The sequence below is a fragment of the Mytilus edulis genome, chromosome 11 (assembly GCF_963676685.1).
Source record: "Mytilus edulis chromosome 11, xbMytEdul2.2, whole genome shotgun sequence".
In the NCBI taxonomy this organism is placed as follows: Eukaryota; Metazoa; Mollusca; class Bivalvia; order Mytilida; family Mytilidae; genus Mytilus; species Mytilus edulis.
In genome coordinates, this window is record NC_092354.1 from 10050211 (window position 1) to 10070802 (window position 20592).

Sequence of the window (20592 nt, forward strand, 5' to 3'; positions counted from 1 at the left end):
AAATGACCAGTTGTTGGCTCGGTTAATTTGTTTTTATACTTACCCCATAAATGGATCATGGTCTGTCCGGCTTTAATAATTTGTAGGATGTTCATACACCAACTTTTGTCTCAGAAATCTCGACATAGGCATAGGGATCCGGCGTCATCAGCTAACTTTTTAACAGCTTTATCTTTTAGAAGGTCTAAAGCAAAGGCTTCATACTTTGTATATAGATAACGTATGTAACGAAGTTTCCGTCTGTCACATGACCAATGTCCTGATCCCCATTTTCATGGTTTAGTGACTACTGTACTAGAACAAATAAAGATCTTTTGTAATGTCAACTTCTCTCCTATTATGAATAGTAGGATAACTATAATTGGTGTGTGCGTACCTTGTAAATTCCTCATGTCCGTCAGACATTTTTCACTTGACCTTGGCCTCATTGCGTCAGTGAACAAGGTTAAGTTTTGGTGGTCAAGTCAATATCTTATATCCTATAAGCAATAGGTCTAGTATATGTGCTGTATTGAAGGATTGTAAGGTGTACATGTCAAACTGGCAGGTTTCATCTGACCTTGACCTCGTTTTTCATTGTTCAGTGGTCAAAGATAAGTTTTAGTTTTTTGGTCTTTTTTCTTATACTATATGCAATTGGTCTACTATATTTGGTGTATAGAATATACTCACCCCTTCTCGTCCAATTAAAAGTCATTTTTTTCACCTCTAATTTTCATAGTACATGGTTTTTCATGCACTATGAAATGCTATACATGAATGAGTTTTCATTGTCAGTTAATTATGAAAGTGAACACTTAATAGCTACACTAACGAAGTGTACAATCCCCTAAGGCATTTTCCTTGGGAAAATATCCTACTCGATTAAAGATGAAAGAGCTAAGATTAAAACAAAAACGTTTTGAATTTTGCAGAATTTCATGCATTTTCTAATGGTACACATAATAGAATACACAAAAAAAAGTGGTAAGGATAAATAAAATGATATTTATTTAATTCATATACCTTACATTTGAGGGAATCATTTTCTTTTTCTTTCAAAAAAACACAATGCCAGACTGCTGATATATACATGCAGTGCCGGAAATTGTCTGCCCTGTAAGGGGAGGCAGTTTATTATCAGTGCTGGTACTGTGTATTACTACATGCATATTTTATTCTATTTTCTTACGAAAATTTATGCTTTGCTTGTAGAGAACGTATTTAACATTTAAAAGGACAAGTTGTCTATTTGCAAGGGCGATAACTTTTTTGTCACACGGTATTTAAATTTAAATATAGACTTATTACCTATTTTTTTAAAGTTTAAATAAAACAGAAATAGCACATCCGGATGTTAATAATGTCAACGACAACAAGAAAATTGGGATAGAAAGGTATTTGGAGAAGAAATTGTATTATTCTTGTAGTTCAAATTTTTCCGAATCATTGGTAATGTCATTAGGTTGGGAATGACGGGTTTATAAAGGTAAACTTTCAATTTGTTTTGATGGGAGGCGACTTTGCTCATTTCACTTCTGATCTAACTGCTTTGTTCTGGTAATATGAAATATGCAAGATACACGATGTTTATACTTACTATGTAAATTACGTTTTACGACCGTGAGGCAGCAACCTACCAACAAATGCATTTAAATGAAATCAAAATTTATAAATGCATTGTCTTCAACAAATGACAATGAGGCAGGTGCACGCCTACACAATATGTCAATCTCTAAATCACCATCAGACAGATGCCTATACAATATGTCAATCTCTAAATCACCATTAGTCATGTATCAATACAATATGTCAATCTCTAAATCACCATCAGACAGGTGTCAATACAATATGTCAATCTCTAAATCAACATAAGACAGGTGTCAATACAATATGTCAATCTCTAAATCACCATTATACAGGTACCTATACAATATGTCAATCTCCAAATCACCATTATACAGGTACCTATACAATATGTCAATCTCTTAATTAACATAAGACAGATGCCTATACAATATGTCAATCTCTAAATCACCATAATACAGGTGGCTATACAATATGTCAATCTCTAAATCACCATTAGACATGTGCCTATACAATATGTCAATCTCTAAATCACCATAATACAGGTACCTATACAATATGTCAATCTCTAAATCACCATTATACAGGTACCTATACAATATATCAATCTCTAAATCACCATTAGACATGTGCCTATACAATATGTCAATCTCTAAATCACCATTAGACATGTGCCTATACAATATGTCAATCTCTAAATCACCATTATACAGGTACCTATACAATATGTCAATCTCTAAATCACCATTATACAGGTACCTATACAATATATCAATCTCTAAATCACCATCAGACAGATGCCTATACAATATGTCAATTTCTTAATCACCATCAGACAGGTGCCTATACAATATGTCAATCTCCAAATCACCATTATACAGGTACCTATACAATATGTCAATCTCCAAATCACCATTATACAGGTACCTATACAATATGTCAATCTCTAAATCACCATTATACAGGTACCTATACAATATATCAATCTCTAAATCACCATCAGACAGATGCCTATACAATATGTCAATTTCTTAATCACCATCAGACAGGTGCCTATACAATATGTCAATCTCCAAATCACCATTATACAGGTACCTATACAATATGTCAATCTCCAAATCACCATTATACAGGTACCTATACAATATGTCAATCTCTAAATCACCATTATACAGGTACCTATACAATATATCAATCTCTAAATCACCATCAGACAGATGCCTATACAATATGTCAATCTCTTAATTACCATAAGACAGATGCCTATACAATATGTCAATCTCTAAATCACCATAATACAGGTGCCTATACAATATGTCAATCTCTAAATCACCATCAGACAGATGCCTATACAATATGTCAATTTCTTAATCACCATCAGACAGGTGCCTATACAATATGTCAATCTCCAAATCACCATTATACAGGTACCTATACAATATGTCAATCTCCAAATCACCATTATACAGGTACCTATACAATATGTCAATCTCTAAATCACCATAAGACAGGTTCCTATACAATATATCAATCTCTAAATCACCATCAGACAGATGCCTATACAATATGTCAATTTCTTAATCACCATAAGACAGGTTCCTATACAATATATCAATCTCTAAATCACCATTAGACAGATGCCTATACAATATGTCAATCTCTAAATCACCATCAGACAGATGCCTATACAATATGTCAATCTCTAAATCACCATAAGACAGATGCCTATACAATATGTAATTATCTAAATCACCATAAGACAGGTGTCTAAACAACATGACAAGCTCCAAATTGCCCTGAGATAGCTGGTACCTTTACAACATGTCAATATCTAAATCACCCTGAGTATGGTGTCTATGCAATTTGTTATATGTGTTATAATAAGGCGATTTAGCATAATTTGAAATTCGAAAAAAATGTATATCTATATAAATAAATCAGTCAGAGCAGCATTTAAGTCAAAAATATAAAAACACGTGGAACCCCCTTAATACGAATCCATTCGTGGTTTCCTAAATCGAGTGAAGAATTTGACCTTTTTTTGTAACAATGGCTACAATTATATAGTGAATCTTTTTTTTTAGTGAGTAATGAATATATCCGAGAAAGAACCTATGTCTATTGAAGATAATGAGAAATACACTATTACAAAAACTGAGGAATATAGGTCAATTACAGTTGAGCATTGCAACAAAGCAGGAAATTCGGGAACCAGTATAACAGATCACAAAGAACCAATAATGGCTGCACAAGGAAATGAACATGGTGAATCAGTCTTATCCAAAACAATTAAGAAAAATTTTGTTAGGATATGTGAACTTCTCGAGGCTTTTCCTCTAAGTGACCATCTTTTTCAACATGACGTCATTACAATGGCGGAACACTCTGAACTTCGACAGAAATGGAAGTTAAGTCACTCTGATGCAAATGACGATTTGTTGAAAAAACTTTGTAAGCGAGAATTTGATCCAAAAATTCTAGAGACAGCTTTAAGAGAGACTAAACAAACTGGTGTTCTAAGAATGCTTTTCGTTACTATGTAATAAAACAATATTTAGCACGGTACGTGTTGTTCTTTTAGTTTGTCTGCAGGTCTGATATAAATGCTAGTCGTGAGTCGTCTTTGCCTTTAGTTGCATGGTTCAGTGACTGCTTGAAAAGATATTTTTCCCTGTTAATTTCACACGTGATATGAGTAATAGGATAACTATATTTGGCAGGATAGAGGTTACAACTAAAAATATACGCAGGACAACATTTTCCCTCCTAGCCCCTCACCCCTAGCTCCCTTGGATATGGATAGGAGGGATATTAGGACAAAAACTTAATGGGATATGGGATATTGATAACCCTATACAAGCCTCATTGTTAGGCATAAATACCAGTTTAAATATTTGGGTATCCCAGCAGGGGAACCAATACACAACCTTACGGACCAAAGGCAAGTCTGGATAAAAAAACCTGACTTTTAACTTGCGAAGATATATAGGACTCCTTATATAAAATAGTTTGTCAAGTATTTACACCAGAAACATCGATAAACTAGGGAAAAAGAAAAATTACAAAAACATCGAACTCCGAAGAAATTTCAAACTAGAGGCTCTTAAGAGCCGGTGTCGCTCACATAAAACAAAGGATACAGATGGATTCATGACAAAATTGTGTTTTGATGATGGTGATATGTTTGAAGTTCTTACTTTACTGAACCTTCTTGCTACTTACAAATATCTATAATGAACTTTGCCCATTAGTAACAGAGGACATTATTTTGTAAAATTTACCAAAATTTACCAAATTAATGAAAATTGTTAAAAATTGACTATCAAGGGAAATAACTCCTTAAGAGGTCAACTGACCATTTTGGTCATGCTGACTTATTTGTAGATCTTACTTTGCTGAACATTATTGCTGTTTTACAGTTTATCTCTATCTATAATAGTATTCAAGATAATAACCAAAAACGGCAAAATTTCTTTAAAAATTACCAATTGAGGGGCAGCAACCCAAAAACCAGTTGTCCAATTCATCTGAAAATTTCAGGGCAGATAGATATTGACTTGATTAACAAATTAACCTCGTGTCAGATTTGCTCTAAATGCTTTGGTTTCAGAGTTATAAGCCAAAATCTGCATTTCCCCCCTTTGTTCTATTTTTAGCCATGGCGGCCATATTTGTTGGTTAGCTAGGTCACCGCACACAATTTTAAAACTAAATACCCCAATGATGATTATGGCTAAGTTTGGTTCAATTTGGCCCTGTAGTTTCAGAGGAGAAGATTTTTGTAAAGATTACAAAATTTAATGAAAAATTGGTAAAAGATTACTATAAAGGGCAATAACTCCTTTAGTGGTCAACTGACCATTTTGATCATGTTGACTTATTTGTAGATCTTACTTTGCTGAACATTATTGCTGTTTACAGTTTATCTCTATCTATAATAGTATTCAAGATAGCTAAAAACGACACAATTTCTTTAAAATTACTAATTCAGGTGCAGCAACCCACTAACCGGTAGTCCGATTCATTTGAAAATATCAGAGCAGATAGATATTGACTTGATAAACAATTTTACCCCTGTCAGATATGCTCTAAAAGCTTTTCTTTCAGAGTTATAAGCCAAAATCGGCATTTCCCCCTATGTTCTATTTTTAGCCATGGCGGTCATCTTGGTTGGTTTGGTGGGTCACCGCACACATTTTCAAAACTAAATATCCTAATAAAGAAGTTTGGTTAAATTTGGCCCAGTATTTTCAGAGGAGAATATTTTTGTAGACGATAACAAAAATTTACGAAAAATTGTGAAACTAGAGGCTCTAAAGAGCCTGTGTCGCTCACCTTGGTCTATGTGAATATTAAACATAGGACACAGATGGATTCCAGACAAAATTGTGTTTTGGTGATGGTGATGTGTTTGTAGATCTTATTTTACTGAAAATTCTTGCTGCTTACAATTATCTATATCTATAATGAACTTGGCCCAGTAGTTACAGTGGAAAATGATAGTAAAAATTTACAAATTTTATGAAAATTGTTAAAAATTGACTATAAAGGGCAATAACTCCTTAGGGAGTCAATTGACCATTTTGGTCATGTTGTCTTATTTTTAGGTCTTACTTTGCTGTACATTATTGCAGTTTACAGTTTATCTCTATCTATAATATTATTCAAGATAATAACCAAAAGTCAAAATTTCCTTAAAATTACAAATTCAGGGGCAGCAACCTAACATCTTTTGCCCGATTGGTCTGAAAATTTCAGGGTAGATAGATCTTGACCTGATAAACAATTTAACCCCCATGTCAGATTTGCTTTAAATGCTATGGTTTTTGAGATATAAGCCAAAAACTGCATTTTATTCTTATGTTCTGTTTTTAGCCATGGCAGCCATCTTGGTTGGTTGGCTGGGTCACCGGACACATTTTTGAAACTAGATACCCACATTATGATTGTGGCCAAGTTTGGTTTAATTTGGCCCAGCAGTTTCAGAGGAGAAGATTTTTGTAAAAGATTACTAAGATTTACGAAAAATGGTTAAACATTTTCTATAAAGGGCAATAACTCCTTAAGGAGTCAACTGACCAATCAAGTCATGTTGACTTATTTGTAAATCTTACTTTGCTGAACATTATTACTTTTTACAGTTTATCTCTATCTATAACAATATTCAAGATAATAACCAAAAACAGCAAAAGTTTCTTAAAATTACCAATTCAGGGGCAGCAACCTATCAACGGGTTGTCCAATTCATCTCATAATTTCAGGGCAGATAGATCTTGACCTGATAAACAATTTTACCGGATGTCAGATTTGCTCTAAATGCTTTGGTTTTTGAGTGATAAGCCAAAAACTGCATTTTACCCCTATGTTTTATTTTTAGCCATGGCGGCCATCTTGGTTGGTTGGCCGGGTCACCGGACACATTTTTTAAACTAGAAATCCCAATGATGGTTGAGGCCAAGTTTGGTTAAATTTGGCCCAGTAGTTTCAGAGGAGAACATTTTTGTAAAAGTTAACGACGACGGACGACGGACGACGGACGACGGACGCGACAAGTGATGAGAAAATCTCAGTTGGCCCTTCGGACCAGGTGAGCTAAAAATGACTCTAAAGAGCAATAACTCCTTAAGGGGTCAACTGACAACTTTGGTAATGTTGACTTAATTTTGTAGATCTTACTTTGCTGAACATTATTGCTGTTTGTAAACAGTTTTTCTTTATCTATAATAATATTCAAGATAATAACCCCAAAACGGCAAAATTTCCTTATAATTTCCAAATTAGGGACAGCAACCCAACAACCTGTTGTCCGATTCGTCTGAAAATTTCAGGGCAGATAGATATTGACCTGATAAACAATTTAACCTCCTGTCAGGAAGTCCATAATCATATGGCAAAATCAAAAGCTCAAACACATCAAATAAATGGATTACAACTGTCATATTCCTGATTTGGTACGGACATTTTCTTATTAAACCAGGTTTTAAGGCTATCTTAACCGTGTGTCTCATTAGGGTCTAAGCGTGACGCGGGATTGCCAATTTTTTGTAAGAGTAACACCTGAAAGTCAAATTATGAGGTTATTTGAGATATTTTTTCTTGAAATATTAGAATTTTTTTTAAAAGGAGAGATATTTTATTTTTTCTCCTTTCTCAATTATTGATTCGTGAAAACGGAAATGAATTCTAGCGGGACACGGGAAATCGCATCACATTCCACCATATTGACCAGTGGCGGATGCAGGAATTTTCGAAAGGGGGGGTGCTAGCCCAGGGCAAAGGGGGGGGGGGTGCAAAACATATGTCCCGATTGTCCCGATTCAAATGCATTGATCGGCCAAAATAAAGGGGGGGGGTGCGCACCCCCGGAACCCCCCCTCTGGATCCGCCACTGTTGACAACGATGTGAGAACAAAACAAACAGAAATAATACGAGTAGGTAAAAATGTCAAAAATAAGGGGGTGCAGTATTCATTGTGTTAAGTGTTATCTTGTTCATAGTCTTGGATATTTTTGTGCTGTGTATATATAAAAAAAAGAAGATGTGGTATGATTGCAATGAGGTAACTCTTCACCAAAGAGCAAAATGACACAGAAAAATTTAAATCACTCGAAACTATGTGAGACATGCACAGAAGTGATAGATATGTATTATATAGAAAGTTGAATATTTTAATCAACAACAAAAACAAAATATATCTGCATCATATACCCATAAAGCCTGTGCCCAATATATACGCGTGTAGCTAGGAATACCAAGTTCTAAACACGGAATACCATGATCTAAATAAAAATACATGCGAACATGTTTAGCTTGATGTTTGGTGTGACCCAAGGTTTCGTGTTGAAACCATATTTTTGCCTATAATGGTTTACTTTAACAAATTATATCTTGGATGAGAGCTGTCTCGTGCATTGTCTTAACCTCGTTGAATATCAATTATAGTCATTTTAATTAATTTCCAGTTGACATACTTTTAATTTTTCAAAAACTAAGGATTTTTTTTCATTCCAAGAATAGATAAACTTAGCCGTATTTGGCACAACTTTTTTGGAATTTTGGGTCCTCAATGCTCTTCAATTTCGTACATGTTTGGCTTTATAACTATTTTGATTTGAGCGTCACTGATGAGTCTTACTAAACGCTGCTCTGGCGTATTAAATTATAATCCTGGTACCTTTGATAACTATTTATACCACTGAGTCGATGCCACTGCTGGTGCCGCCGGAAGTTTCGTCCACGAGGGTACCACCAGCCAAGTAGTCAGCACTTCGGTGTTGACATGAATATCAATTATATAGTCATTTTAATAAATTTCAAGTTGACAAAACTTGAAACCTAAGGATTTTTTTTTTATTCCAGGAATAGATTACCTTATCCGTATTTGGCACAATTTTGTATGGAAATTTGGGTCCTATAAATGCTCTTCAGTCAACTTTGTACTTGATTAGCTTTATAACTATTTTGATTTGAGCGTCACTAATGAGTCTTATCTAGACGAAACGTTAACGCGCTTTTACGACAGTAGCTTGAAATAGTTGTCTTATTTTTTATTAAGTATACCTTATATATACATATGTACTGTTTACACTTGTCGTTTTGTTCTGTACACAATCGTTCTTTTGTTCTGTGTTCTGTTTACACTAGTCTTTTTATTCAATACACACGTCATTATTTTCAGTAGACACTTATCTCTGTTCTTCATAATACATTTTCCAAATCTCTTTTTATTATAAGCAACTGATGTTAATTGTTTGATATTTTCAGAACACTATTTTTGTTTGTTATAAAAATAAGCTTACAGTTAATACAGGAGCCTATTGTTCAGTCGTTGGTTCATGTTGGTCTTATTTGTTTTTGGTAAATTGTTTTGTTATAAGGGAGCTACCATTTGATTTTTATGGGGGGCTAGGATGAAAAATTTTGTCCTGCATTTTTTTTTAGTTGTAATCTCTGTCCTGCCTTTTTATTTTTCACTCTATTCGGTCCTGCCTTTTTTTTTATTAGTTTATCCTGACTTTTTTTACCTAAATTGTCATCCTGCCTTTTTTTTTTGCAAAGTGTCTCATCCTGCCTTTTTTTTAAACTCAAAACTCCTGTCCTGCCTATTTTTTTCAAATTTCATCCTAGCCCCCCCCCCCATAAAAATCAAATGGTAGCTCCCTAAGACAATAACAATGAAAACCAAGCAGTAAAAGAGAACTCACACAACCAAATGACATTTACATCAACAGTTATAAATAGTAAATAAGAAACAACACGAACTCCACTTAAAACCGGGAATGAAATCAGATGCTCCGGAAGGATGAGCTTTTTTATATTAGGCTGTTAGTTTTATCAATCAAATTGTTTCATATTTTTCATGTCTCGGCCTTTTATAGCAGACTTAACAGAGATTTTCTCTCATTGTTGAGGGTTGTATGCATGGTTTAATTTACATCAATTTCATTTGAATTTTGTTGGCTATTTGTCCCATTGGTAATTATACCACATCTCCGTATTTTTAAATTAAATGAGTGTTGGAACCTAATGTTCAGTGTTTGTCTTTTGTTGATGTAGTTCATAACCGAGTCTTTTTTTTTAATATAGATTAGACCATTAGTTTCCTGTTTAAATGGTGTCTCACTAGTCATTTTTAGGGCCCTTTATGGCTTGCTGTTCATTGTGAGACTTACTCTGTATTGAAAGTCATACTCTGACCTATAATGATATACTTTTACAAATTGTGACTTGGATGGAGAATTGTCTCATTGGATATTTATTTTTTTTATTGCGAAAGGCTGAGTACAAGACTATATAAAATATGTCATTTGTTGAACATATACATTTTTCGGTTCACTTGTTCCCATGAAATCCATGAAAATTGGTATCCAACGAATAATAATGAATCCACAGTACTTTTACAAATTGTGACTTGGATGGATGGTTTTTCCATTGGCAATTGTACCACATCTCCTTATTTTTATATAAAAAGAGTAAATGCATTACTACTTGAAGTGTTTAATGACCTTGACAAATGCATTACTACTGGAAGTGTTTAACGACCTTGACTGGCTGTTCTGCCCTCCCACAGTCAGTATAAATGCATTACTACTGGAAGTATTTAATGACCTTGACTGGCTGTTCTGCCCTCCCACAGTCAGTATAAATGCATTACTACTGGAAGTATTTAATGACCTTGACTGGCTGTTCTGCCCTCCCACAGTCAGTATAAAAGCATTACTACTGGAAGTGTTTAATGACCTTGACTGGCTGTTCTGCCCTCCCACAGTCAGTATAAATGCATTAATAATACTCAGAAGACAAGTTTTATGAATGGATTATTTTAATCATGTAATAGATGGCATTTTATTTCCGTAATGGGGAGATAACTCCTGACAAATGACATCCATTTTAAAGTAAACATGTTTTGTTTCAATACAAAAAGCACATTCTTTTAACAAAATAAAAATCTGTTCACAACTCAAATTAAGACACATACAACTGCTTTACAACCCGTAAAGATTGACATTTGACTTCAGATATTCTCAGCCTCTGTTTCAAAATTGTTCAAATCGTTCTTATATAATTCGTAAAAATTTGAACAAAAAGGAAAACAACCCAGATTCAAAATTAATCTGCACAAATTGTCTCCTGTTTTTAAATTTCTCAGTACGACCTTTGACCTTGACAAATGTCGTGGTCAATGAACCAACTGGCAAAGGTCAGGGTCAATCGTTACGGGTTGTACGTATACCTAAAAACAAACAGAAATTGTACAAATATTAGCTTTGTTACATTTAATGCGACAGAATTATTATAAGACTATAGTTTCTACACTTGGTTCAAATTCTGTATGAAAAAAATAAGATTCTTCATCATTTTGAAGATCAACCAATATTCTTTGACACTGATTAAACCTGAGGTTAAAACTGTTTATAAACTTAAACCAAGTTTAATGCTATGCATCACTGGAGTACGAATTCATCTTTTGTAACGTTCATTTTGATTGGATAGCGTCACCAATTTTCATGGCATGAATTCACAATTGATGCATGAAAACATATGTGCAAGTGCAGACGACATATGACATGTTTTAAATGTATGATTTGACATTGTTTTCTGTCAGTTTCATTAGAATTAAGATAATAATATTGTATTCTAGGTTACGTGTGGCTAGTAAACTTAATTTGCGACCATCATATCACCAATTGGTGCCGTCAGAGCTTAAAATACGATAGTTATCTATTTTATCTTTTTGCTTTTCTTCAGAACAAAATGTTTTAAAAAGTTATCTTTTTCCCTCCATTACTATTAAATATTATCTTTCAAATCTTCCTTAATATGATTTGAAAGCGAACTTATATTAGACTTAAAATATAAGTAGCATTACCAAATTTTGTGTGTACTACCAAAGGGCAATTTTATGGAGAAGAAAAGTTAAAAAAAATTGCAAATTGCAAAAACAAAAAAAACAGAGCCTTATGAAAAATAAAGTTACAGTGAAGACAATATTACATAGTTTAAGATGTCACATGGTAATTATGGTCCAATGATGCATAGCTTAACAAACCTACAGTCTTTTTACTACAAGTAAAACAATTAGATTTAGACCAATCAAAAAAGGTTCCTCAAAACTTGATTTCCATATTTTTTTCTTTAAAATCTAAAAGAAGTCTACTTTTTAATAAGACATCATGATATATTTCATAAATATTATGGTAAGTTTAAAAACTTCGTAATTTTTAAATAATGTGTTTTAAATAAACAAATTTTCAGTCTTGATAATATTTTAGAGTTTTTTACACAAAACCCAAGAAGCCTTGAAACATTGTTTTTTTGAATGGTCTAAACGTTAGCACTTATTTTTGGTACAGTTACAAAAAAGAGGTTGCAGTGAAATATAAACAACCTTGAACTTAGCAATTAGAAATTACTCATGCATGACATTTATTGCACTGACCTTCAACTTTGACCTTTGAACATTTGATTTGTATTGGTTAAAAGACTAGTTACATGAAGAAACATCTTAACATGTGAATCTAAAGAGATTAATAGAGGCAAACAGACAGAAAATGATATGCAAAGGTGAATAAGTTATAAAATTGAGAAATTCTCAAAAGTTGTGTAGTCATCTGGTCAAATTAAATGATTATGAAAAATACCTCTTGAATAGGGTTCACACATGGTATAAAAACATTGTGGAAAGTTTTCAATTTGTCCAGATTTACAGAGTTCAAAAGTGTGGAACGAGCGAGTGTCATTGTCTGAAAGGCTAATTCCTAGCTTCAAATTCTCAGTGAATACTTATAATTGATAGGACAATGGTTAAATGTTGGACAAGTTGTATGTCAAAATCTGTAGGTTTTTTTTTATATTAGTTTAAAAGTAGGATGCATATTTTGACAAAGAAAAAAGCTTTGGTGCCATCTTGAATGTTTTGATCACAATAAAATACTTTGGCAGTTTTTTCAGACTAATGCTGATTAGTTCCTCTAATATGAAGGGTGATAGTGGGATATTATTTTCAATCATTTAATCTTAACTTATCTCAAATGATAATTTCAAACACTTAAATATGACCTCTTGTTTCCTTGTTTGAAGTCAGATGACTTTATTATGCGATTCTTTAATTCAGATCATTTAAAGTTTCTATTTAGATGGTAAATAATCTTGTCCTGGAGTTGTGACTTGCAAGGTATCCTTATCATTGCCCCACAACTTCCATTTTATATAATACAACAAAAGCATAGTATTGGATTGAAACAGGAAAGCCAATTTCCTTTCATACTTTTCTTAAGGGTAAGAGATTGAGAAATACAAAACCATCAAACATCTTTGTACAGGTTAGTTGTTGTCTTTTTGTACAGGTTAGTTGTTGTCTTTTTGTACAGGTCAGTTGTTGTCTTTTTGTACAGTTAGTTGTTGTCTTTTTGTACAGGTTAGTTGTTGTCTTTTTGTACAGGTCAGTTGTTGTCTTTTTGTACAGGTCACTTGGTCAAGCTACTATGAAAAATAATGCCCACCAGAATTTTTAATCTGTTTGGGAGAAAAGTTTAGAAGCTTAAACTAATATATTAATGACATTATAAGTACAGAAAGGTTAAGATCTGAAACAGCAATTTCAAATGTCTTCTATCTGAATACAACAAATTCTATCAGAAAATAAATCCTGAGGACTCTAATCTGTACAAACCAAAAATATGTGTGTCATAAGTATGAATGAAAGGTCAAAGGTTAAAAATTAGGACAAAATTGCTTGACCATGGAAACAACATAAATCCATTCTGTTACAAAAAGCTGATATTAAATATTTGTATGTATGTATATCATGTTCACCATGTGCAACCATTGCCAGGGAGAATTCATTTCACAGTATGATCAAATCAATAACTGCACCCTGTATGGTATTTCAATTTTAGAATTGAGTTCTGCAATCAGAGAAGTCATGCTTAAATTCATTTTTTTTGTAATATTATCAATTGTAAAATGATTCACTTTTCTATATTTGTGTATACTATAAATACATTGCATTTCAAAACTGCTCCTTCAAAAATATTTTATCATTCACACGTTCAGTGTTTGTTTGATTGGAAATTTTAAAAGTCTTGAAGACAAAACAGATATTCTCATACTCTGAAGCGATTCTGTGTCCATGATGGTTGCCATGGTAATTTGTTAGTTTGTGATAAAAATTGCTTTGTTTATAATATACATGGTATAAACTTCTTCAGCGGCCAATCATATTGGACACCCAAAGACATATATTGACTGGTTAAATATATCACAATTTACAAAGTCTCATTCTAAAAATAGCACAATAATGAAAGTAGGGAATCCCCTAATGAAACGAATTATTATGGTGACAAATAATAACTTAAAAAACATCTCATTCCATTCACAAATAAATATGATTCATAAACACAGTTATATTATTATACAATTAAAGCAAGAAAGATTTACAGTATTACCTCCCTTTGAACAGTGTTTTTAAGGAGTTCTTTAATTTAGATTTCTTCAAATAAGAAATCTAAAGTAAACTCCATTTTGAAGATTAGTTATAAGTCAACCAGATGTATAAAACTGACCGGGTTTTATGATGAATGGACAGGAATAGTGCACTAAATGTACAAGATAGTGCATTAAAGGTACAAGATAGTGCACTAAAAGTACAAGATAGTGCACTAAATGTACAAGATAGTGCACTAAAAGTACAAGATAGTGCACTAAATGTACAAGATAGTGCACTAAATGTACAAGATAGTGCACTAAATGTACAAGATAGTGCACTAAATGTACAAGATAGTGCACTAAAAGTACAAGATAGTGCACTAAATGTACAAGATAGTGCACTTAAGGTACACAGTATCTCATTCTGTTGTTTCCTCTATTCCAAAATGGGCAAAACTTATAGATTGGCAACAGCAATCAACCTTAAGATTCAATCATCATGCAAATTGAACATATCTTCCAAGAAAAGATTTCAGGTTTGAATTTTGAGTTTAATTAGATTTTTCCATTGTGGTAAGGAGGAAATCCACATTTATATTTGGCCTTGAAGTCATAAAACTTTCGAGTCAGTTTTTTTGTACTCATACTCCAAGTACAACCAATCAAAGTGTTGAATTTTATGTTTCTAGCACGATTTTGTTGCTCCGAGCACTGAGCAAAGTTTTATGACTTCAACCCCTGACCTGTTTCATCGTAAGGGTTGGTAGTAATCTTACAATATATCAAACAAATTCATCTAGAATTAAACCTATGCAATAATTGATACATCAATAGGAGATAAAATGATACCCTAGGGAGTTGATCCCCTAACAATATAGGGAGTTAGGTACTGCTGTATATAAAAGTTTATCTCAAATGAAGATTGTAAAAGATTGCCCCATCTGTTAAGGGGAGACAACTTTAGCAAAAATGATTTATTAAAAAAAAAAGTTCCATCATTTTAGCTATGATAATTGTACATTACAAATATGGTAAAATATTGCACTTTCATACTAAGACCAACATTTCGCAAAATATAATCGACAAGAAAGAACAGTAATGAAAACCATTGTCTACAAAGTCATCCCAGCCTGCCCTTAAAACTCAAGCGGAAATCTTAAATTCTTCAAAAGATGAAAAAGTTTTTAAAAAAGTATTAAAAAAATAGTAGTCATATAGGCACCATCTTAAACTTTGGATTGTAAGAAGAGATTTTTTTGAACAGCGCCAAAATTTCTATGGTTGCTTTGAACTTTTTATCTTTCAAGTCTTCAGTGGAGGCCATTTTGAATTTCATCTTTCAAGTCTTCAGTGGAGGCCATTTTGAATTTTATCTTTCAAGTCTTCAGTGGAGGCCATTTTGAATTTCATCTTTCAAGTCTTCAGTGGAGGCCATTTTGAATTTCATCTTTCAAGTCTTCAGTGGAGGCCATTTTGAATTTCATCTTTCAAGTCTTAAATGGAGGCCATTTTGAATTATGGATTGTAAGAATGACTATTTGAGACAACAGTTTTAACTAGCGTCTTCCACATGCCCTAAGATAAATACATTATATAAAAGTCTGGTTGAAAGGTTATTTTTCCTTTTTTTTCACTCATGCAAGACCAACAAAATATATCTATGAACTGAAGACTCACAGAAAACATCTAAAAAATTCATTCATTCAATCTTTCTAACATCATAAGTTTGTTACCATGGTTATGTCAGCTTGATGCCAAAGTTCACAAGGTCGTATCCTTAGTGACTCAAATTCATTGCTATAGTAAATTGACCTCTTTGAAAGAAAAAAAATGGCTGATTGTTTTATCGGTTTTCAAAGATCAAAAACAAAGAACTATTGTAATTACTTCACCGATGATTGCGTAGGAAATCATTTGCAAAATACAATGAAATAAACAGGCCTTTATCTACAGATACCTTAAACAAAAATCTTGAAACCTAAATTTGTTTATAAGCTCTTCACAAATCAGTTCAGGAGTTAAAACTAGGTTAAGGGCAATAACTCTACGTTTGTGCCAACTATTTTTATAAATATATTTCTAGCTTACATATATTATTGTTAATCTGTTTCAGGAAAATGCTTAAAACAAATAGAAGAAACTTTTCAAACGCACAACTGATTTAATAAGTTATCTCCCTTAACTGAGGTCTACCCCTTAAAACTAGAAAAAAACCATCTGATTTCAAAGAAAGAAAAAAAGAGTGGAAGGCTTGAAAACTGAATGCAACATAAAATAGCACTGTAATATCACTCGTCATATTGCACTTGAAGACCCTGTTCGTATGGCAAGAAAAAGAATTTGGTCAAAAGTGTTTCAAAGACATAAAAATAAATCTACCATGGGTTTGCCTAAAAAACTTCTCGGTGGTGTTAAGTGCAGCTACACAAATTGTTTGAAGGATTTTCAGGAACTTTTCAAAATTAAGCAGTTTTTATTTCCAAATGAACACTTTTATATTTGGTTGGTGGGCAAGTTTTTGTACTTGACAAGAACTCTGATCATTTTGAAGATGAATGGGTGGTCAAAGCCAAATAAATTAGATATTCATTTGGAAAAAAAATGCGTCATTTTGAGACAGTTCCCACCTAAGAAATGATTTAAGAGTTTTTCATAAATGCACAAAATATGTTATTACATCAATTTTTCTTTTAAGATTCACTAATAAAAATACAAAACTAGCTGACATATATACATCTTTAACATCAAAGATAATAAACAAAAACTTCCAAAATCGTTTCCATATGAAGTTAGATTTTGTCCATTTTGTTCAAAGCAAAATGCCCAACATACATTTACATTGTATACAGTCTAACGTCAATCCAGCCTAAAAATAGAACAAAATAAATGTAGCAAAACCCCAAAGTGTTACAATTACACGAAGCCTGTGATCTGATACTGTTTTACAGAAACCGGATTCTCTAACTGCAAAAATGATTATAACGAAAAAAACCCATCGGTTGAAATTAATTGACCATTCTAAAAATAGCACAATACAAAAATGAAAGTAGGGAATTCCCCTGACAAACATACACAGCCATACACACTCATAGAAAACAAAGGAATTCCTATCAGACAGATACAGAATAAATAGAGTCTACATTCACCACAGAACATCTGAACTAACACATGGAGGAGTTCACCAAGTGATAAAAGTAATGTTGCCCTTTCACTATCCCCCTAAGGGAGATATCACTTTGGTGTCACCTTCAGGGAGATATAACTTTACTGTGAAAAAAAAAAAATCAAAATGTAAAAAAGCTACATTTAAACATTGTTGAATGTGTGGAATAAATTATTATGAATATAAATCTCCTGCATAACATTCATAGCAATGACATGTGGGCCCTGATGTTATCAATGGTTGTATTTATATCATTTTAAAATATTACATTGTTCATGAAAAAGAAAATAAAAAATCTTACATCTTGGTACAAATCAGGGAGGAATTCAACCGCAGCTATCAAAAGCAATATTACCCCTTTCGGGACTTATTAAATTGTTTGGGTTTTGCTATAACAATGAGGATACAATAAATGATTTCTTATTCCTGATCTTCAGAAAATTATTTTTCCCAATAATGTTATTTGAGGCGCCTCCAAAGCTATATGTACAGCTGTATTTTTTTTCAGAAAAAGACATTTATCTTTAGCTAAATAGTTATTACAATAAAAAGGATTTCTTAATCTTTTAGGTTTTGAAAACTGCTAAAGCCAGGATCATGACAGAATATTTAATGAAAAATTATAAAAATTTGATCAGCAATTCAAGGGAATATAGGTACAAGTTTAAGAAAGAATAAAATAAAGAATAAACTATGTGTAATAGGTCTTCTACGCACTTAGACATGTTAGAAAAAAACCTACATATTGCTCAATTGAATAATTGTGAATAAAATTATATAAAGTATATTGAATCTATATGAAAGAGTCTTAAAGAAGAAAAACCTATAAAACTAGAAAGACAGATAACTTCATCAAATTAAAATCAAAGTGCTTGGTAGCACTATTGGAAACATAAGATGTCAATTCTTTTCGGTTGAAAAGATTCACCAGTGATTAAAATCTTATCTTTATTTGCATCTGGGAAATAAGGAGGCAAACATTTCCCTTTGAAAATTCATTAAATGACAATACCTGTATTCCAATGAAATGAATATTTGTTCTCAATAAAAAAAACAGAAAATTGAGGACAAAACTTTTATCACCCAGGAGGACCATGTTATGTTCAGACATTTATCTACTTTTAACAGGTTTACCATTAGTATAATAATATAGTGTTAGAAAAAAGGTCCATATACGCTTCTCATCTGTCTCTTAACCCAAGTCACAAAAAAATCTGACAAGAGAAAGACAGATTTCTGATCCTGGGTAACCATGGTTTCGCCATCGGCAACGATCTCTCATGACATTTGCCGTCGTCCAGAAAAATAACAAAATAGAGTTAGCAGTCATCTCCCTTTTTCACTTTCTTTCCGCCGTTCCACAAAGAAACACAACATATTTGGGACGTTCAGCAAGATGTTCGACATATTTAGTTGCTAAGTGATGATGATGGTTGCCAATGACAACAAATGCATCTCCATGACAACACATATAAACATACTAGCTGTCATATAAAGTATAGTTTATTTCTGACCAAGGCCACTTTTTCACGTTTCCATGGAACTACGTAATGGTCTGAATAATTGTCTTCTCACACTAAATTATATTCCTTTAAATTCAGTTGCAGAATCGTATCCTTTACGGCTGCAAATACGAACCTAATATTTTCTGTATCTGTAAACAGAAAAGGAAAAATTTAAGAGAGACATCAAACTTCTTGGTACATTAAACATTTATAACTTCAAGGAATATTTTTTGTATCTGTAAACAGAAAAGGAAAATTTAAAAGAGAGACATCTTCGAAAGCTACATGTATCAAACTTCTTGGTTCATAAAACACATATTTAAGGGAAAATATTTAATGTGTCAAGTAACTATGGATTCATCTATTTTCATGGGTATCAATTTTTCGGAGATTGTGGAAAACTTGCATTTTCATTGATATTTGATTTCGTGGTTTAACTTTACCCACGAAAATTGGTATCCAACGAATAATAATGAATCGTCAGTAAAACTAATAACTACACAGATTGATTTTCCTGAAACTATTAAGACAAGAAACAACAAATTACACTGCTCAATTATAAAGATTGCATTGTATTTGGCAGAGGAACACACAATGGAAATATGTTTAATCTAATAGTTATCAAAGGTACCAGGATTATAATTTAGTACGCCAGACGCGCGTTTCGTCTACATGAGACTCATCAGTGATGCTCATATCAAAATATTTATGAAAAATATGATGTAAATAATTATAGTCTAACCTAGTTTTTTTACCCTTGCACAGCTTTACAATTTTTGTTATAAAACAGTTTTGTTATAGCCCTACATATCATTTTGTAACTTGAATAATTGAGTACATTACTATAATTGATAACTGCTTAACATGTGCATCTTAAGGAATGTAAAAGAATGTTCATCTCACTGTTCTACTGATTCATACATTTGTGTGGGTATCAATTTCCGTGGGTTAAGGAAAACTTGCTTTTTCCTGGATATTTTCATTTATTTGTGTGGGTAACAATTTCCATGGGTTTAGGAAAACTTGCTTTTTCCTAGATATTTGATTTCATGGTTTTGCAAGTCTGGTCTGCATGCAAACCCTCTAGAAGATTTGTAATTTGTTGAACATTTGAAATTGTGGTTCAACGGCACCCATGAAAATTGGTATCAACGAATAATAATGAATCTACAGTATGTTGTTTGCTAGAGATTCGTCCCTGAAAAAGGACTATCAAGTCAGAGACAATATGGTTTTCCTTCTCTACCCTAAAAATATTTTATATTCAATAATTTTGATTGATTGATTTCATTTTTTGTGTCTTAAAGTGACTTTTCAGCACCGCATTTAGGCTACTTTGTGGCGGCCAGTTTTTATTCGTGGAGAAAGATATGGGGCCAGAGAAAACCATTGACCTTCGATAGGAAAACTGACAATCCTAGTAAATTAAG

At 32.7% G+C, this 20592-nt stretch overlaps 1 protein-coding gene and 1 long non-coding RNA gene across 3 annotated transcripts in view; one reads left to right on the forward strand and one right to left on the reverse strand.

Moving 5' to 3' along the window:
- The first annotated feature begins 1263 nt into the window (after nucleotides 1-1263).
- On the forward strand, nucleotides 1264-4126 carry LOC139495116 (uncharacterized). Its single transcript, XR_011657257.1, has 2 exons — nucleotides 1264-1376; nucleotides 3651-4126. It is a non-coding gene; the product is annotated as an uncharacterized lncRNA (long non-coding RNA).
- Nucleotides 4127-10871: 6745 nt separating this feature from the next.
- LOC139495107 (guanine nucleotide-binding protein G(q) subunit alpha) overlaps nucleotides 10872-20592 on the reverse strand; it is a 31747-nt gene continuing 22026 nt past the window's right edge. For both annotated transcript variants that reach the window (XM_071283263.1, XM_071283262.1), the window contains one exon: nucleotides 10872-19311. In XM_071283263.1, coding sequence (XP_071139364.1) covers nucleotides 19229-19311 — 83 coding nt within the window. In that variant the 3' untranslated portion in view covers nucleotides 10872-19228. The remainder of the gene's footprint in view (nucleotides 19312-20592) is intronic.